The 20013-nt window shown below is 35.2% G+C and overlaps 1 protein-coding gene across 4 annotated transcripts in view; it reads left to right on the top strand.

Annotated features, from left to right (window-relative positions):
* Kcnh7 (potassium voltage-gated channel subfamily H member 7) overlaps positions 1-20013 on the top strand; it is a 421266-nt gene that overhangs the window by 340798 nt on the left and 60455 nt on the right. For all 4 annotated transcript variants that reach the window (XM_041631379.1, XM_041631378.1, XM_041631377.1 and 1 more), the window contains one exon: positions 8759-9158. In XM_041631379.1, the coding sequence (XP_041487313.1) occupies positions 8759-9158 (400 nt within the window). The remainder of the gene's footprint in view (positions 1-8758; positions 9159-20013) is intronic.

Raw genomic sequence — 20013 nt, 5'->3', positions numbered from 1 at the left:
TCTACAGAAAGGCTTGTCTAAACTGTAGATTAGTTGAGCTCAGGACAATGGAATATGATGAAGTCCTAGCACCCTTTCATCATCTGTAAAAGAATGCTAATAAAGTTATCTTCCTTGTTAATTTCTTATTTTATTTGGCATTAGAATGAAATAACCCCTATGAAATAGGAAAAAAAAGTCATTAAAGATCTTTTAAAGGTGATTCCTAATTTGGGTTGGAACTAAAACACAAGAATATAAAACACTTCATCATTGATATTTATATTTGAATTTCTTATAATGGGGGATACATGCAATTATATAACACAAACTTTTCCTGACGAACTAGAATAAAAATTTCACTGTTTCAAAAGTGTGAACACTGTGTATTAGTGTGTATCTGTGTGTGCGTGTGCATTAACTATCCATACACACACTAGCAGTGACTCAAACATTGAAAAACAAGTGAATAGGCAAATAGAATATTAAGAAAAGTTATATTCAATCAATAATAATAATAAAGTGTATATTTAGAAATATTTAGAAATGTTAGATTATTTTCATTTCAGTTACTGCACATTTTGAAAAATGTAAAATTCCTTTAAAATACGTAGTTCAGATAAATCAGTACTAGAGCAAAATTCTGTTTAATAAACCAAGGGACAGTTTAAGAGAGTCACATGACTGTGGACTGAAATTGTCTAAGGAAAAGAGGGTGAAAAAGAAAGTGAAGAATTTGAAGCTTACAGAGTGAGGAGACTCCTGGAACGAATAATAGATATCCCAATGTTTGGTTTTACATATGTAAATTACCAGCAAAACACTAAGAAAATTATTTAGGTAATGCAATATTTTGTTGGAGACTCTTCTAGGTATCACAATGTATTCTGATCTCATTCTTCTAAGAGGTAACATTAAAATCTAATACTGTGTTTCCCATAAATTTTAGAAGTAAAATTAACTACAAAATTATTTCATCTAACACGAGGCCTGGGAAGTTATTATTCCAGTTTTATAGATTAGGCCATTAACTGGCTTCCTGGACCCTACACTGCACATCATTCCTATTCAATAGCACCATACCCTATCTCCTTCATCAACAAATGTTTACTGAGTAGCTTTCAGAGCAGCCAGCATTATCCCAGATTCAGAAGTCAAGCAGCTAGATATGTTTCTGCTCTATACTCCCATAGAAGAGCAAATGCTGAAATGACACAAATTGGGTGGAAACAATAATATGTCATTTTCTAACAGACTTGGAGATTAGGAAAGGCCACTAAAAAAAAGACTGTTTGAGTTGAGGCTTACAAGAAATTTACAGTTGCCGGGCAGTGGTGGCATTTGCCTTTAATCCCAGCACTCGGGAGGCAGAGGCTGGCGGATCTCTGGGAGTTCGAGGCTAGCCTGGTCTACAAGAGCTAGTTCCAGAACAGGCTCCAAAGCTACAGAGAAACCCTGTCTCGAAAAACCAAAAAAAAAAAAAAAAAAAAAAAAAAAAGGAAAAAAGAAGAGAGAGAGAGAGAGAGAAGAAAGAAGGAAATTTATGTCATGTAAGTCTATAATACAGAACACTTCAAAAAAAACTATTTGGAGCATTTCCTCAGTTGACTGTCCGGGTTGAGATGTTAGAAGACGAGCAAACATGCCAGTGACAGCAAGGCTGAGTCAAAGTCAGAGATGAGGTGCTAAGATATGAGAACTAAATCACAAAGAAGCGTAAGATCTGTTTATTGTGGCTTAAACAAGACTCTCTGGAATGGAACTGATTTTGATTGACATATAAAAGATTGCATAGACCGTTCTCTGTGGTGAGCAGTCAGGAGCAAGGGGCCCAGACGAAAGCCCAGAATGTGATGTGTGGTGGACGAGAAAGCAGCATAGACACATGACACCATAGAGATGTAGGAAGTAGATACATTTATGGAAGGTTTTAAATGCCACCCTATCGTAAATTGTTGGTTAATTAAATACCCATGAAAAAAATAAAAGTAAAATCTGAACTAACAATGATTCAAAACATATTTTGTAGTTCACGCATTGAGTTATTAAGGAGGGAGTAGGGATGAGAGAGAAGGTACGCTTAGAAGCAACTTTCATAGATGGTAATGTCTTTATCCCGATGGTAAAATCATGGGGAGAAACAGGTGTACTGTGCAGGAGAAAAAAAGTGTAAAGTGAGATGTTTTGGCCATCATAAGTATGAGATGCTTATTAGTCCTACAAATACAGATGGCTGGGAAACAAATTAGGCAACCTGTGAGTAGCTAGAAAGACACACATGAAAGAGAGAAGACAGCCTTTAAATTAAAAATTAGATAGAATCACAGTAATGGGTGGTTTGAACGAGTCCTTTTCTATCAGAATTGCACATCAATTTCTGTGTAAATTTTTTAAAAGAGTCTATAGACCAGACTTAGCTGTACATGCCCATGTATTGAGCATATGGGAGAAGAAGGCCATCTTGGGCTATTTAACAAAACCTCATCTCAATACATACATACAAACATACATACATACATACATACATATATACATACATACATATATGCATACATGCGGGAAGATTCACATTTGGTGAACTTTAAAATCAGATTTTCTGTTTTAAATTTTAGGGACAACTGTACTGTTTAAACATATGTAATGTGGTGGCCATATCTGGAATACAAACACCCAGGCTTTCATGTACTCGTGAAACTACATGCAAATATGCATGGGCAAATTAATGAAGATGTTAATTTCTAATGATTAAAAGTAGGAACAATTTTTGCTGAGCTATTTGAATGACTTTTTCTTACATGTTAGCATCATCAATTAACATAAAGAAAATATTTTTTCTCACTGTCAATTAACTATTAATATCATCCTTTACCTGAACGTTAAACTATCTTATTTATGGTCAACTCCTAAATCTAATATTGTAACAATACCATTTTATCTGTAAATCACACATACTCACAATAGGTGGATAGCATGACTATGTGGTTTTACTAAAGAAGACACAATTACTCTTATTTTTCAAACTAACATTACTTTTTTACTATAATTAAATGTGATTAGTAATAACTAGATGCACTCCTTTACTGTTGCAAACATTTTGAAGAATTTGAGCGCAGGGGATTACTCAGCTTGCCTATATTATTTCTGTCTTACTGATGCTGGTATCATCTAGAAAGAGAAATAGTTCTGTGGTTCCTAACTTTGGCTTCCTCAAGTGTGACACTGCCACAATAATTTGCATCAATATCATTGATGCTGAAGGACAATATCATTCCTTTTGTCTCCACAAAATCAGTTTTGATTATCTGCTTCAGATTTGCCCATATTTGGATATCCATGGCAAATTTTCAAGACATTAACACTTAGGACCTAGAGAGCTCTACTTAGAAACACAATATTATCTCCTTCCTCCCCTGATAATTAAAATTCTAGCTTTCAGTTATTTGCTTTGTTGACCTCTGATTCATGCCTTAGTGATATTTTTTAAATGAATAGTAAACACAAGAAGGAAAGGTTTTAGAACCAAAATAACTAGAGGTTCTTTGAAGCAAAATTCCAATAGGAAAGTGGAATGTCTGCTCACAAAAAAACGTTTCACTCATTACGCTAACGAACTGTGGAGTGAACATACAGAAAACATTAGTAGTCTTCTGTAGAAATTCTGATTATATTGTGAGCTGTTCTCCTTGCCTTTGATCTTTATGCTAGATGCCATGAATTTCCTAGACATTATTATGTGAATGAGGTATTGATATTTCTCTTGAAATGACAGAGCACAGCATAAAATTTTGTGTATATGCATGTCAACAATAGCATAGCTATTTCTCTCTTTTTAGATAGTGTTTGGCTTGTATTTTACAGAAATTTTCCTTGAGCTCCACTTGGAGCTTTGATCATGCCTCTCAACTCTGGCATGACATGTGACTTAAATACAGATGACCAATTGGAAAAGAAATTTTCTTTAAGTGAATCTTTTACATATAATATATGTGTGACTGACTAAAAATGATAGAGATTATATAGAATGCAATTTTCTTGGTTAAAAACTCAATTAAAAGTTAAAAATTCAATTAAAAGGGTATAACATCCATACTTCTACATGTGATGGTTTATTTCTCTGTTAAAACTTACAATTATTTGATGCCCAGTTTCTATGTTACTGCAGTGATATAGAAAGGAATTTAACATTACAGTATAATAGATTGTTAACTATGATACAGTGTATGTGTATCAATCATTAAGCTTGGAATTGAAAGGAATTCCGCAGCAAACTGTAGAATCATTTCTTTGGAATACATAGTTAGTAAAAGCAATTGTGGAATTTGATTTGAATAAAGAAACAAGCTAGATAATTCCTCGGGATTCTGCACATATCCAAATACAGATATTGATAGTTTTAATAAACATGTCCTCAGAAATGATGAAAAGTATTAGACAACTGAAAGAAAAGGCTAGAAACTAGACAATTTTATCATTGAGCCGCATTATTTAAATAATTGATTAAATGGTGTGTAAAGTATACATTTGAATGGGAATACCTGGAATAAAATTTAAAGCAGAAACATTGAATATGGAATCTTGCAATTTTTATTTGCAAATATTTCTGTATCCCCCATACATTTATTTATTGGGAAGTAGGGTGGAATAATGCATTCAACTGAAGTTTCATTGATGTCTGATTCTTTAGTCCATCCTATAAAACCAAAGAGAACATGTTTATATTTCATCATTTATAAAAAAAATAATTGCTATAATTTACCTAAATGTTAACTTTTATTAAGTGACTTTAAGTTTTCTAAGGACTCTAAACATTTTTATTATAAGATTTTTATAAATACTAACAAAGTAAATTTTAAAATTTTTCAGCATATAAATTTTTCTTATTGCCGGGTGGTGGTGGCGCACGCCTTTAATCCCAGCACTCGGGGGGGGGGGGGGGGGCAGAGGCAGGCGGATCTCTGGGAGTTCGAGGCCAGTTTGGTCTACAAGAGCTAGTTCCGGGACAGGCACCAAAGCTACAGAGAAACCCTGTCTCGAAAAACCAAAAACAAAAAAAAAAAAATTCTTATTGGCAAAGCTTTCTCAATCTAACCCTACACAGACTTATTTTTAATAATATTAATCCTGACAGGAATTAACTAATTTCAGTACTTTGGAAAGTTTTACAACAGTGAAGGAAAATATTGATTAATTTATTACACAACGTTCATCAAAAATATTAATATAATTTTTTATTCTGGTCTCTGATACAGCATTTTTCCAAGTGTATAGTTGTATCTTTAATCAAAAAAAGTCATTTATTTAATGAGGAAACTTAATTTCTACCAATATCAGAAGGAATTAAGACCTTTAATAAATATCAGATATTTTAAAACAATATAATTGAATTATACTCATTATTCAAGAGATATAAATAATTGTATTTGTGAAGGAAAGTTGTCAAATTAAAAAGCACTAAACAGGACATTTAAAATGAAAATCTTCTATGAGAAAAGTTTCTTTACTATTACAGTCTGGAAAAAATTGAATATTTTTCAGCCATAATGAATGAGCTGAGTTCTACATCGCACAGGTACTATAAGATGAAGTTTGATATTCTAGGACCCCTTGTGTCTTCCTTACTATAGCTCATAAGTCAAATTGGCAAAGTACCTTCCTTCACTACTGCAGAAGTACTTCTTGCTTATTATCTATTTTTATTACCCTATTTATAAAAGTCAACAAAGTTTAGGACATGCTGAGGTGTGTGTTTTGTTTTGTTTTGTTTTGCCAAAAGCTACTCAGCAAGCAGAGATCGGAAATGTCCTGGCCTATTCTCTCAGAGATTTGGTGCCATCCCTTATCTTATCTCTATAATCTCAGGCAAGACAGTATGGCAGTATGCACAAGGGTCAGTAGCAAAGACGATCCAAGAGAGTTGGCAGCATTTGTCAACAGAAAAATGGTACAACATAAAACTAGCTCATGTAGTTGAGCTTGGGTAAATGTTACAGAGTCGTGAATGACTATCAAAGGGACTGTTCATTCCACCTCTCCTGACAACGAAAGTGAGTCACAACTTCATCTCTCCTCTTCCATCCGGCTTATTTTTCTTCGACTCCCCCCTCCTGCCTCTCCTGTATCTCCTTCTGCCCTTCCTTTCTCTTATTTTTCCTGTAATTATCAGGTATAAAAATTGTGAACGAGTCCATGTCTTCTTAAACTTATTTTCTCTTAGAATATTTGTCATTCATATGTGATCATGTAAATTATACTGATTTATATTCTTGAAAGACCTTAGCTTCACATAAATTCTATTTTCATTACTAAGTAAATATAGTAGAAATTTTTAGAGTGTTCGAGGTGGAAACGCACAAGGGTATGAAGCCTACGCAGCAGATTTTTATTATTTTCCTTGTAGTCTACCGCTTTACAACCCATTATGAAACTGTCAGTGTTCTGTAAGGAATTTACTTAATTTAACCTACTACCTGGTAAATCTCCATTATATTTAAATTATTTTTGAAACGTTTTATTCTAAAACTAAATAAGAATTTTAGTATTTGCACAATAATACTTAACAAGCTCTGGTTTTGAAACACACATAAACAGGCAGCAGTGTTAGGAGAAGAAATAAACTCAAGAGTCTGAACTGGGCAGACGTGGCGAGACTGAGCAAATGGGACTCCTGCTGTAAGCGCCTGGCAATCATTTACCTGGATGAAGTTCTTGTCTTTCCAAGACCCATCCATTTTCTGAGGGCACCCTAATCCATGATGCCAGGCATCCATTTGAGATTCCAATTGTCTATGTAGTATATTTGGAAAGTATGTAAGCTCCATCAACACATTTTTTAATTTATTTATTTATTTATTTATTTATTTATTTATTATTTATACAATATTCTGTCTGTGTGTATGCCTGCAGGCCAGAAAAGGGCACTAGAACCCATTACAGATGGTTGTGAGCTACCATGTGGTTGCTGGGAATTGAACTCAGGACCTTTGGAAGAGCAGGCAATGCTCTTAACCTCTGAGCCATCTCTCCAGCCCTCCATCAACACATTTTATAACATAAAGTTCCTATAAGTAGAAACAGAAATATGAGGAAATATTTAAATAGAAATATGAAGATCTATCACTTATTAGATATTACCTACACCCGTGTAGACCTCATATTTCCATTTATAAACAAAGCAGCTAAAGCCCGAGTATAAAAAGAACCTGTCCAATGCGGCATAGAGCTATCCACGTAGAACTTATAAGGCTGCCTGTTCGAAAGTCCATGTACATAACTGGACTTTCTGTTGTATTTGTATAAATAGGGAACTTTACTTTACTTCCAGTGAACTCTGTAATGCTCTCTTAAATTCTGGAATTCATTGATGGGGCATGTGTCTTTAAAGATGTGAAGAGGGAAAACCTGTTTTCTGCATTGCATTGTGAAAAATATTAACTTATTTATTGGCACAACCAAGATGAAAAAAACTATAATCCTGTTATGATAAGTCCATCCAAGCTAGGCAAAGTCCTCCTACTTTTGAAGAGTTCCAATCTTAGAGAAATGAATTCAAGGGAAAATAAAGTATTTTCCTTTGCTTGACTGTAACAAAGGAACAAAGGGAGGATTTTCTACAATGTTTCCATTAAAAGTTTTCCTGTATACTCAGTAATATTTTTCACTAAATCAGTATTTTTATAGCAATGGGGCAATAGCTACTCTGTGTGCTAGTTCTTCAATTAAAACACTAGCGTTCTTAACACACTTGGAAGTACTTTGTAAAATAAACACCACAATAAAGAGCTAAAATGACTCAATAATTGATTGGTAAACACCATGTTACTATGGAATAATTACACGCTCTGCGAATTATATACTACTTCTAGTTGACATTATTTAGGAAACATAAGAAATGAACTTGTAATTTGTACTTATCAGATTTCGATTCTCAACAACCAGTTAAATATCCTGTTATTATGTAAAAGTATCCTATCGTTAACTACCTGGTCAGCAACAATCATGCAATTAGTTAACATGCAGCATACTCCAAAATACAATTGTGAGGTCATCAGGATACCAAGAAACGATTTATGAATTTGACGCATTCAAGAGAAAAGAAAGAAAGAGATATTTAAATAAAGATTGTAATTCGTGCATGCAGGTATCCACTAAGGGCTCCTAACAGTTACAAGAGGAGCTTGGCTGACTCCTTCACATCGCTCAGGTGTTTTTCAACTTCAGTACAGCCTAGTTAGAAAGGTCTTTTGGGGTCTTCCTCTCTTGTGATCTCTACCACAAACTATATTGCCAAATAGCAATTATGCAATAACCATAACTAATGCTAATCCCAAGATCTCACTTTTCAGTCTCTCTGCCAGGAAATAGCAGACTTTTTTTTTCTCTTCATTAGAGGAGATCCCTTGTCTATATAATTGTCTGTCTTTGTTAGAGAGAACTTTATTCCTGCATTGTAATTGTGGTGCGTGGTACGTGGTAGACACACAATCAACTCCCTGGACATTGGTTGAGGAAGGAACACTTTAGTAGGGCATACATATTGCATGAAAGTCACTTTTGTAGACCTTGTGAAAGCTGACTCTCATTCCATGGATTTTGCATGCCAAGACATTGGGTTCCAAAGTCCCATATTTTTCAAAGTGGAATTAATACTCTTTGGATGAAGAACTAATCTTCATACTTGATTCAAGCCTTCGTTCGTTTTCCCATTTTCTGTTAACAGTTCAACCTTACAAGAACATACCTTGAAATGGCTGTTTCTGACCATTCGCATTTTTTTCCACAGACAACAACATTAATTGGTCTTTTGAAGACTGCGCGGCTCCTTCGTCTTGTGCGCGTGGCCAGGAAGCTGGATCGCTATTCCGAATACGGCGCCGCGGTTCTTATGCTCTTAATGTGCATATTTGCCCTGATTGCCCACTGGCTGGCTTGCATCTGGTATGCGATTGGGAATGTAGAGAGGCCCTATCTGACTGACAAAATTGGATGGTTGGATTCCTTAGGACAACAAATTGGGAAACGTTACAATGACAGTGACTCGAGTTCTGGACCGTCCATTAAAGACAAATACGTCACGGCACTTTATTTTACCTTCAGCAGTTTGACCAGTGTAGGATTTGGAAATGTGTCTCCCAACACCAATTCGGAGAAAATCTTCTCCATTTGTGTCATGTTGATTGGCTGTAAGTAGATTTCTTTCTTTTTTTTTCCCCTGTTCTCTGTTAGGATAAAGTAATAGAACAAAATTGGTATTTCTAGAACATAGAGAATAAAGCAAGATTCAGAAACTGTGGCGATGGTGGGATTACACATGTGTATGCTATATTCCATAAAGTATAAATTTTCTTAGTGAAGTGTAGAAACAAAAATTGTTTTCATATTCTTTGCTTAGAACTAACTTTAATATCAATATGAAATATACTCATCACTTCGGGATCCCAGGGTTAGTTCAGGATGTGTCTCATTCTTGTCTGAACCTGAGCAGCCTCTTACTATAAAGGAGTATCATGAGTGCTTTATATAAAATAGTATCACACTGAGGGCTCTGTAGATGGCTCAGTGGTTAAGAACACTTGCTACTCTTGCCTAGATGCTTGCTCTTAGCACACACACAACCCCCACTAACTCTAGCTCCAATCTAATACCCCCTCCTGGCCTCTGAAAATACAAGACATGCACATAGTGGAAATAGATTCATGTAGGCACTCACACGCAAACATAACAATAAATAAAATCTGAAAATTAAATTTTAAAAATAGTATCACAAAATTGTCTTTAATACAAAAATATTTTCATGCGTATATTAAATCCCTTCTAGACTACTTGTATTTCCTACAGCATAAATGTATAAATCTCACAAAGAAGAACGAAAAATATAGATGTGTGCAGTATAGGCATAATTTTTTGAAAATATTTTTTGTTCATGATTGGTTAAACTCTCAAATGTAAATACAGAAGTCACAATTTCCTACATTCAATGAGGCTTCGTTTTTACCCTAGAATATCATGGCTGTAAACTGGAGTGATGTGCATAGTTAGTCTGCAGATCTAAAAAGTATAGTTCATTCATTGTTGCATAAAAGTGATTATAATTTAGATCTAATAGATATTTTCTGATTCGAGTAGCAACCAAATTAAGCTGGAAAATAGAATTCTAGAGATAAATCTTTCTCTCGTACATATAAGACCCTTACAATAATACCTACGACCAATTCTCTCTCTTATTAATTTTAAATTGCTTTCCTTTTGATATTCTAAGGCCTGACATTGTTTTTTACTCTGTAGAGGCTTTATATAAGAGAATAATTTATTTCATATATTATTGAGAATAAAAAAAATTGTGGTAAGATAGAGTTGACTTAATAATATTTTTGAAAAGACCTAGTTAAGAACCTAGAGGTTACCCAGATGATGGCAGACAAGAATAACAGCTTTGAAAGGAGCACTGCCCTTGGATGGTGTACAAAGTAGAAAACAGATCTTGACAATTGATTTCTTACATGTTGCCATAATTAGTTACTGAAATGTGGTTAGATAAAACCTATTTATGAAACTTAAATGAGTTCTCTCAGTCATCTACTCTGCCTAAAATTTAGTTTTTATTTCAATAACATTTTCATAAGAAAATACATTTTTAAACCTTCAAGATCTTCTATGACAATTCCATCACACTCTTCGTTACGAACACAGAAGCAGTATTGCATGAAGAAGGCAATGGGACTGGAACCTATTTAAAAAATAGAAATACACATTAAAGTCACTTTTAATGTAATTAGAACCACAGATGGGCTGGGAGATGACTCAGCACAGGTTTCGGCTTGCAAGTTGACAGATCCTGAGCACTAACACAGAAGCCCAGTGCAGCTGTGCACACTTGAATTCCTGGGATTAGGGGTGCAGATATAGGAGGATCCTTAAGACTTTGTGGCCTCCCAGTGGGTCTGTTGAGGGTGAGATGTGAAAAACATGGTGGAATGACCAGGGAGATGGCTCAGCAAGTAGACACCGATGCCCAAGCTTGAAAAAACCCAGTTTAATTTCCAATGCATACGGTGGAGGGGAAACGCTGACACCTACCAGTTGCCCTCTTAACACACACAAGTCATGGCCTACACATGCACATACAACGAACCCAAAACATACAGATGCACACTTGCTTACAAACTCAAAGTTAACACATATCAATATAATAAGGGGTGTGTGTGTGTGTGTGTGTGTGTGTTAGAAAGTGATTGACGAAAACATCAAACATCAATTTCTGGCTTCCATATGTGCATATATACATACACATACAAACACACACACACACACTCAAAGCAACAGCAAAGTATCTACCAGAATATATTTCACAGAGGTTAAAGATTTTAGTTGCATTATTATCAAACAAGGCAAAAGAAAAGTATCTGTTCTTGATTAAATACGTATACCTGTGAATTAAATATGAATGTATCTATGTAAGAAAAGAGTACCTACCTATATTAAGAAAAAATAACTCAAGGAACTTACAAAACTCACAACCAGTTATCCTGTTCACTGCTTAGAAATCTTCAGCACTGTGATATTTATTATGTGAAGCATTTTATTATAAACAAACGCTAGTTCTTATTTAGCCTACACACAATATCTAATGTCAGAGGAATAGTGACAGCTTCTCTTGCCTGTTTCCCCTCCCCCTTTATTTTAATTTTCTTTGTCCCCCTTTCTTCTTTTCTTTACTTCTCTCCTTCCTTCTTTTGTTCTTTCTTTTCATGCTCTTGATAAACATAACACTAGGCTACCATTACTGATCCTTTAAAAAGAATATGTGATTCCTACAGATAATTTTGATCTTTTAAGAGAAAAATCTATTCAAATTCAATAGAGGAAAATTTAATTCACGTTCCACACATATTATTCAAGCAGAAGAGTCCTTTTTATAAGCATTGATTAAAATAAGTTCTGCAAAGCTTGATGTCACACAGAAAATCTTCTAATCATTGCTTGAGAATATTCTTATGACCTATGATCTCATTGATAAGGGAAAGGTAAAATTGAAACTTGAAACACAGCAGTTGCGACATTGCTCATGAAATGTTCTTAGCCTTTAGGCATAGTGACACATTTGTTCCTGATGTCTCCCACTATATGAAATTATATGCAAAAATTAATTGGTTCTTGTAATTAGCAATATTTACATACTAAGCCAAATGTATCATACCTAGAGAAGTCTTATTTTTGACATAAAATTAAAAGACAAAACAAAAAAAATTAATATAAAATATCATTTGTGTGTTCATTATAACCATAAATATTATCTGGTTGAAGTTTTAGCTTCCTTAATTATTTAGAAAACAAAAAAATTATAAAAGATAACAATGAAGCCACATTGTAGACAAAGAGAAACTATATATACATATTACAGCATTATCATGTAAGAAAAATAAACATAAAGAATTCTAAACTATCGAAAGGGAGGCAAAGATCAGTGCACTTCCAATCCCTGCACTCAGTACTGGTAACAGGAAGGACAGAAACTGGTGACCAGAATGGGCTATATAATAAGAGTCTGCAAAAATGGCCTCAGTAAATACAAATAACAAACATCTATGGGAAGTTTCAAAGCTGTCATTTTCACTGAACACAGAACAAGATTGAATAATTCATTTTAATAGTGTGCATAATTAAAAAATGAAAGAATACTGAATAAATGTGAATATGGTATGTTCATTCATGTACAGGAACAAAAAAATCCCTGATATGACTATAGATGGTAACTATTTAAAGGATTTTTACTGCTTTATTATAAAAATGATAAATGTATAAGGAGAGTTATAATACTTCAAATACATACATTAACAAAATGTTATATGATACTCCATGAATATACAGATTGTATGTGTCTATATTTCAATCACAAATACATTTAAATTTGAAAGAGGAAGTTGGAGTAAGAAGAGGGGAAAAAGAAAATGAAGGAGGAGAAAGAAGAAGGAAAAAAGAAGAGAGAAGAAGGGTGTAGGACTATGGAAGTATGGAGATTGCTCAGTGTATAAAGTACTTTCTGTGAAAGCTTGGAGATCTGATTTTTTTTTTTAAATCTCCAACAGCCATATAAACTATCTGGGCATGATGACAAAGTGTCTTTAACCCATCACTAGGAGTAGAGACAGGAGAATTCCTAGAGCTTGCTAGCCAGGCAATCCACTGACAAGTTCCAAATTCAGCAACAGACTTTATCTCAAAAACTAAGATGGATAAGTGAATGAGGAAGATAACTCAGATCAGACGTCACCCTCTGGGCCCCATGCATGCATGCATGGCAAGTATACATGCAGCTACATACACACACACACACACACACACACACACACACACACACACATATAGCAATGTAACACACACAGAAAGATAGTCACTCATCAAAAACAACAGTCTAACATTTTTAAAAGAAGAAATAGTACAGCACTATGCAATATTAACTTAAAAATAATTACAGCTATGATGGCACAAAGGTTTGAGCCAGAAGCAAGACAGGAAACAGGCATAGAGCAAATGGAACTCACAGAAAACACTTGGCCAGAAGGTGAGATCAAGCAATTGATAAATGCAAGAGAGGAATCCTCAAGAAGAAAAGGAGCAAGCAGAGACAAGAAAGAGGAACCCCCAGAATGAGGGGAGCAAATAGAGAAGTGGTCAGAAGTAGAATGGCTTGATTTTTGTCAAGATCAAGGAAAACTATAAACTACAGACTCAAAAAATTCAATGAATATTAAAACTGTGAATAAAACATATCAAGACACATTATCAAACTAACAAAACTAGTCATGAAGTAAAAAATTTCAAGGTGATAAAAGGAAAACCAAGACATATATAGCAAAATAAAATAATAAAATAAAATTGAAAGATTTCTTATATACAATGGGATAAATAACACCATAGATAAAGAGCTAAATTGCTGAGAGAAAAACAGTGTCTGTCGACATGGAAATTTATGATTAAACTGTATTTCAAGTAAGGACAAGGATACAAATGACTTGATTTATCATAAGCAGACTATAAGAAACTAAAAATTTTGACAATGAATGAGAAATATAGCCTGTGAAATACTGGAATGAGGAAGACCAATGCTAGTCAATATAGGAATAAACTGAAAACATGCTCTCTTGTCTTTATACATCTTCCAAATAATTGACCAGTGTGAAAATCACGTCTGTGAATTGATAGGTCTTGTGAAGTATATGTAAAAGGAGGTGTGATGATATTAGCACAAAGAGAGGAAGATGAAGTAGCATTTCATCGCTTCTGTGAAATCCTGCATCATTTGAGCCAGGATTAAATGTTCTAGAAAGAAATAGTTACCAAGAACTGCATGCATAAAATTTAAAATGAAAAATGCCCAAACCTATAGAAATTAGCTAAAGCGATGTTCAAAGAGTTCTTATTATCAAGTTGAAAGCTCTTACATCTCTCTTTAAAAGTTGGTAAATGTTTAAAAGTAACTTCAAGGTATATAAATAGGAAAAAAAGAATGATAGAGTTGAGAGAAAATTTAAAAACTATTTGAACAGAGAGATAGTTGAAGGACATAAATTCTGACTCTTTTTAAAAAGTTAATAAAATGGATATGCCTTATACTAGGCTGAACCAAGCTGCAAATGTGCAGCATTACAAAAGGGACGTTCTGATTCTTAGGACATTGTAAAGCCAAGCTGTTAATACAGTTGCCCTCACTTCACCCCTGCTGCTCTGGCTTGGCTGCACCACTCGTCTGCGCATGGTCTAGGGCTCCAGCCTAACTTTCATCTACGCTATGTGCCCTCGTGGTCCTCAGGCAGAACAAATCAATGTTCTTAGTCAGTGGGTCTCAGCCCTCCTAACGCTGTGACCTTTAATGTAGTTCCTCATGTTGTGGTGACCTCCAACCATAAAATTATTTTTGTTACTACTTCATAATTTTGCTACTGTTGTGAATCATATTGTAAATGTCTGTGTTTTCCAGTGGCCTCAGGTGAACCCCATGATGGCAAAGGGATCACAACCCCCAGGTTGAGAACCATTGCTCTTAACGGTACAGTTGGTGTAAATCACCATTTATACCATTGGTCTTAGTGGTTTGTTTGCAAAGTCCCAGACAAATATCAGCATGGTCTCACCACTCTGACACAGAAGAGGAAACAATGAAAGCAGAAAAATTAGATGAAGGAGGACTTTTGCGCACTTTGAATAAAAAGCTGAACTCTGGGGCTCAAGCTGTAGGTCAAATGTAGAGAGTTCTACTGGCATGAAAAGCCCTGAATTTAATCCCCAATACTACCACCACCACAACCCACAACAAAAAGGACCACTAGAACTGATTTATGATTTATGATTGACAACTTAGAACAAATTACACTATGGATAACATTATGATAACAGACATAAGAGATGTTAAAATTAAAAATTATTGAGTTATAGTTCATCAAAATTGGCTTCTTTTGAAATGGAATTGTTCAGTTGGGTGTGATGGCACATGCCTTAAACCTAGCACTTAGGTAGGCAATGAAGACAGGTGTGAGTTTGAGGCCAGCCTGCCCTACACAGCAATTTTCAGATCAATGTGGTTAGACACTCTCCCAAAAAAAAAAAAAATCAAATGGCATTGTTTAAAACAAAGAAATTGAAAGTGAGAGACTAGAAGAAAGTATTTTGAATATATAGGTATGAAAAAGACTGGCAGCCAAAATATATTAAGAATTCTTACAACTTAAAGCTGTAAAACATTGAGGCTTTTTTTTAGGAGCAAATTATTTTTTGTTTGTTTTTAACCGAACAAAAACACACCTGAACATTGAAAAAGTATGTTTAACTGTGGTATTAATCATCACAGTGAAATGCAAATTAAACACTAATGAGACACACCACACATGCTACCATGGTAAATGTAAATTGGCAACTACCAAATGTCGGCAGGATCTAGAACAAATGGTATTGCCATAGTATGTTTGCGGGAACACAAAATGAGACAACTTTAGCAAAGAACTTGTCTCTTGTAAAATTAAACAAGCCATACCACATAGACAGTCCACACCTAGGTGTTTGAAACAGAAATGAAAATACATGCCCACACAAAGATCTGTACACAAATGTTCAGGGCGGTGTTTACTGTGTATACATGCTGTGCTTTCCATCAGCAAATGATGCAAACAAACTCTGGTACACCTTTAGGATTCACAGATTTTTAAGGTACTGAGGGACAATGATTCTCAGCATTACGCTGAACAAAAGACCAAAGTGGATGGTTTGTGTGCCTTGGTCCCTAGCTAATGAAGCTCGTCTCTGCAGTTCCACATCTGAAATGATGTGAGCAAGTATTCCAGGAGGGGAGAAACAGGCTAATCTCTCAATATGTCAACAGGAATGCTCACATTAGCCACAACCAAATGAAATACATACTTAAAATGATGCATCTAGCTATGTGTTTATTATCCATCAAAAATTCTCATCCTTTGGTTACATATTTTTGAAATACATGAAATAGATTTTTAAAAAAGCAAACTGTAGTGGTTCTACCAGAATCTAAGGCTAATACTTCACTAGCATTTAATATGTGTGGTTATGGGCTCAAGAAGGTTATGCTTATTTTGTTTCTATGAGACTTCAACCTAAAGTAAACAATTTTGATGAAGTCAAAACCTTCCACTGAAGGTTAAGGAAGGGTAAGTAAAAAGTTGAGTTAGAGAAAGAAATTCCTATATATAAATAGTATTATTTGTTTATTCATTTATTTATTTTGCCAATATACATTTGACTAATATTCCATGCCAGTGCATGGGCTCCAACTAAATAAATGCAAAAATATAATAATAGTAATAATTTGTTCTCTCTAACTGGTGATGTTTTGTTTTAAAATGGAAGGGTGTATAAAACCCCAGGTTTTCCTTAGGATTTTAAAATTCAAATACATCCTCCAATTTCTCATTCATGTTTCCAATTTCATACTTAGAATCTAGGTTTTCCATTTTCACAATGTAATGATTTTGCATGGGAGCGACCTTTGCGGTGGGTGAGAGACAAACCACAGTGGGTGATGCCATGCAGACAGAGCTTAGGTGAGGAGTTTATTGAGAGAAGGGGAAGCGGGAGAGAGAGAGAGAGAGAGAGAGAGAGAGAGAGAGAGAAAAGAAAGACAGAAACAGAGACAGAGAGAGACAGACAGACAAAGAAACAGAGACAGAGAGAGAGATAGAAGAGAGAGAAACAGAGACAGAGAGACAGAAAGAGACAGAGACAGAGAGAGAGAGAGAGGTAGGGACCTACTTGCCTCTTCAGAAGAACAGTAAAGAGAACAGGAATGGGTGGAACTTGTTTTTTTTTGTTTGGTTGTTTGGTTGTTTGGTTGGTTGGTTGGTTGGTTGGTTGGTTGGTTGGTTGGTTGGTTGGTTTGGTTGGTTTGGTTTTGCAAGACAGGGTTTCTCTGTAGTTTTGGTGCCTGTCCTGGAACTAGCTCTTGTAGACCATGCTGGCTTTGAACTCACAGATGTCTGTCTGTCTTTACCTCCCCAGTGCTGGGATTGAAGGCAGGAGCCACCACCGCCCGACTGGAGCTTGTCTTTTTCTTTCTTTCTTTCTTTTTTTTTTTCAAGACAGGGTTTCACTGTAGTTTTAGAGCCTGTCCGGGAACTAGCTCTTGTACACCAGCCTGGCCTCAAACTCACAGAGATACGCTTGCCTCTGCCTCAAGGGGCCTTTTTCTACCTGCATACAGATTAGTGACATAGCAGCTATAGGACGCTGGACTGGCCAAAGTACTGCCTGAGTGTGTCCTGCCAGGTGGCAAAGGCCAGCATAATGCCTGAATACCAGCATTCATAATCCTAACATACATAACAGTGTAGGCAGTTCCTGGTTCTGTGTTTGGCTTTTGATTCATTTTCATGAAGAAATGGAGATAAAACTACTGTGTATGTATTAAGGCCCACTTTACATTATGAACTTCAGGAAAAATAGTTGCTGAGGGTCTTGTACTTTCAGAATCTGCTTCATGAGTGTGAGACAGTGTGTAACTTTGGAAAGTTAGTGATATGAAAAATATGATTTTACATATCAAAAAATTTCTCTCAGTAAAATATACTTCTCAATGAGTCACACGAATCAACTTCTTGTGAATATTGTCATCTCCTCAATAAAGTATTAATTTACTCAAATTAGAAACAGTTTCTATCTGCTGGTTCTTCCTGAAGATGAAGCAAACTAAGCAGCTGATCAACATTGCAAACGACTGACATTTTACATATAGCGCATTCCAGAGCATTGGTGTTCCACAGACTGGCCACCTTAGCCTCGCAATAGGGTTCTTCCATTTGTCAAGATTTTCACAGGAGAACCAAACTGGTACCTAAGACAAGGATGTGCTCTAGAGTTTTGCAGGAAAACCAAGGCATAATTTTATTCTTGGTTAGTACTGCCCAGAGTCAAGAGCAGTGTTCTGCTCTAGAGAGTAAGAGAGAAAAAGAGAGCAAACATTCCCTGCTCCAATGTCCACTCTGCTCAGACCTTTAAACTGGATGGGTGATGACTGCCTACAGAGGAGAATTCAATCTTCATTACTTATCTCAAGTGTTAATTTGAGATATGTATCTCAACCACACATAACCTTACAGACTCACATAGTGTGTCGCATAATCAAATTATGTGAACACTCTACCCTAGTCAAGTTGTCATGAAATTAATCCTCACAGCCCTCACTTTTATGTATTTTAACAAATGATCGCATCTTTCCCAGAAACATTCCTTCCTTTGGACATCTATGGCAAACAAAGATTATGACAATCAAACATGACAAGACACACCAAGGAAAGGAAAACAAATGGTCAAAAAACCACATTCATGTAACAGAGCATAAGTCTGGGAACATCTACATTTTAGATAAGCAAGTAGATTTTAGAGGATTGTCCAGAAAATGCACTTCAAGTAAAAAGATATGTTGGATGAACATAGTTGGATCTCATACTTCAAACTGTGCTATTGCTTTTGGTACCTCTCTCAGCTGCTTTTGTGCTCTGACCCCAGAGCTTGAAACCTTCATTGCCATATCAAAGCTCTTGACAGAGTCCCAAAGATCCATCAGCAGAAAATAGATCATGTAATCTTTCTTCATAAAATAGTGTTTCTATGTTTTAATTATTAGAAATGTAAACACAAAAGGAAAAACAATAAGAACGTGGCAATCTTAAATAAAAATATATTTCAAGGACTGGAGAAATGGCTCAGTGGTTAAGAGCACTTGTTGCTCTTACAGAGTATCTGGGCTCAGTTCCCATAGGGACTTGCAACCACCTTTAATTTCAGTTCCAGGGCTCTGACCCCTTTTCTGGCCTCTGTGAACAACAACAACAAAAAATCACACATGGTACACATACATACATGCAGGCAAAAAAAGTTCACACACATTTTAAAAAATGTTATCCCAAGAAGTAATTCTGAGGATATTCTAAATGCTGAATGTATATGAGTGTCATAGCACTTTCTTCCAATAGATGAGCAAAATGTGGCACAGCTTTCTTGGCAAAAGTTAAGCAGTATACATTTTTCTAAGTCATTATATATATATATATATATATATATATATGATCAACTTGGAATAAATTAAAAATTATATACAAATTAACACTCTAAGAAAATTCTATGTTCCATAAGAAAATTAATGAGTTATTTGAGAACTCCAAAGTGTTGAAATTTTGCAATTCATTTTTATTATGACAAGATTATATTCCAGGCTGTGATAGCAAAGTCCATTTTTGAAATTAATACTTTAATTCTAATTTGATATTAATTTTTTTTGAGACAGGGCTTCTCTCTGTAACAGCCCTAGCTGTTCTGGAACAAGCTATGTAAACCAGGCTGGCCTCAAACTCAGATATCCACCTCTTGAGTGCTGGGATTAAAGGTGTGCACCACCACTGTCCAACTCAAGATTAATTTCTAATTTTTTTATTATAATATCTTATTACTTCATTGATAATTTCATACATACATACAATGTAATTGTGGCCACCTTCCAGCTCCACCTCTCCTACCTCT

This window comes from Microtus oregoni, unplaced genomic scaffold (genome assembly GCF_018167655.1).
Source record: "Microtus oregoni isolate MIOR12 unplaced genomic scaffold, Mior012 000037F_ref0000500, whole genome shotgun sequence".
Classification (NCBI taxonomy): domain Eukaryota; kingdom Metazoa; phylum Chordata; class Mammalia; order Rodentia; family Cricetidae; genus Microtus; species Microtus oregoni.
Note: the sequence above shows the minus strand (reverse complement) of the source record. Positions and strands in the feature narration are given on the sequence as shown.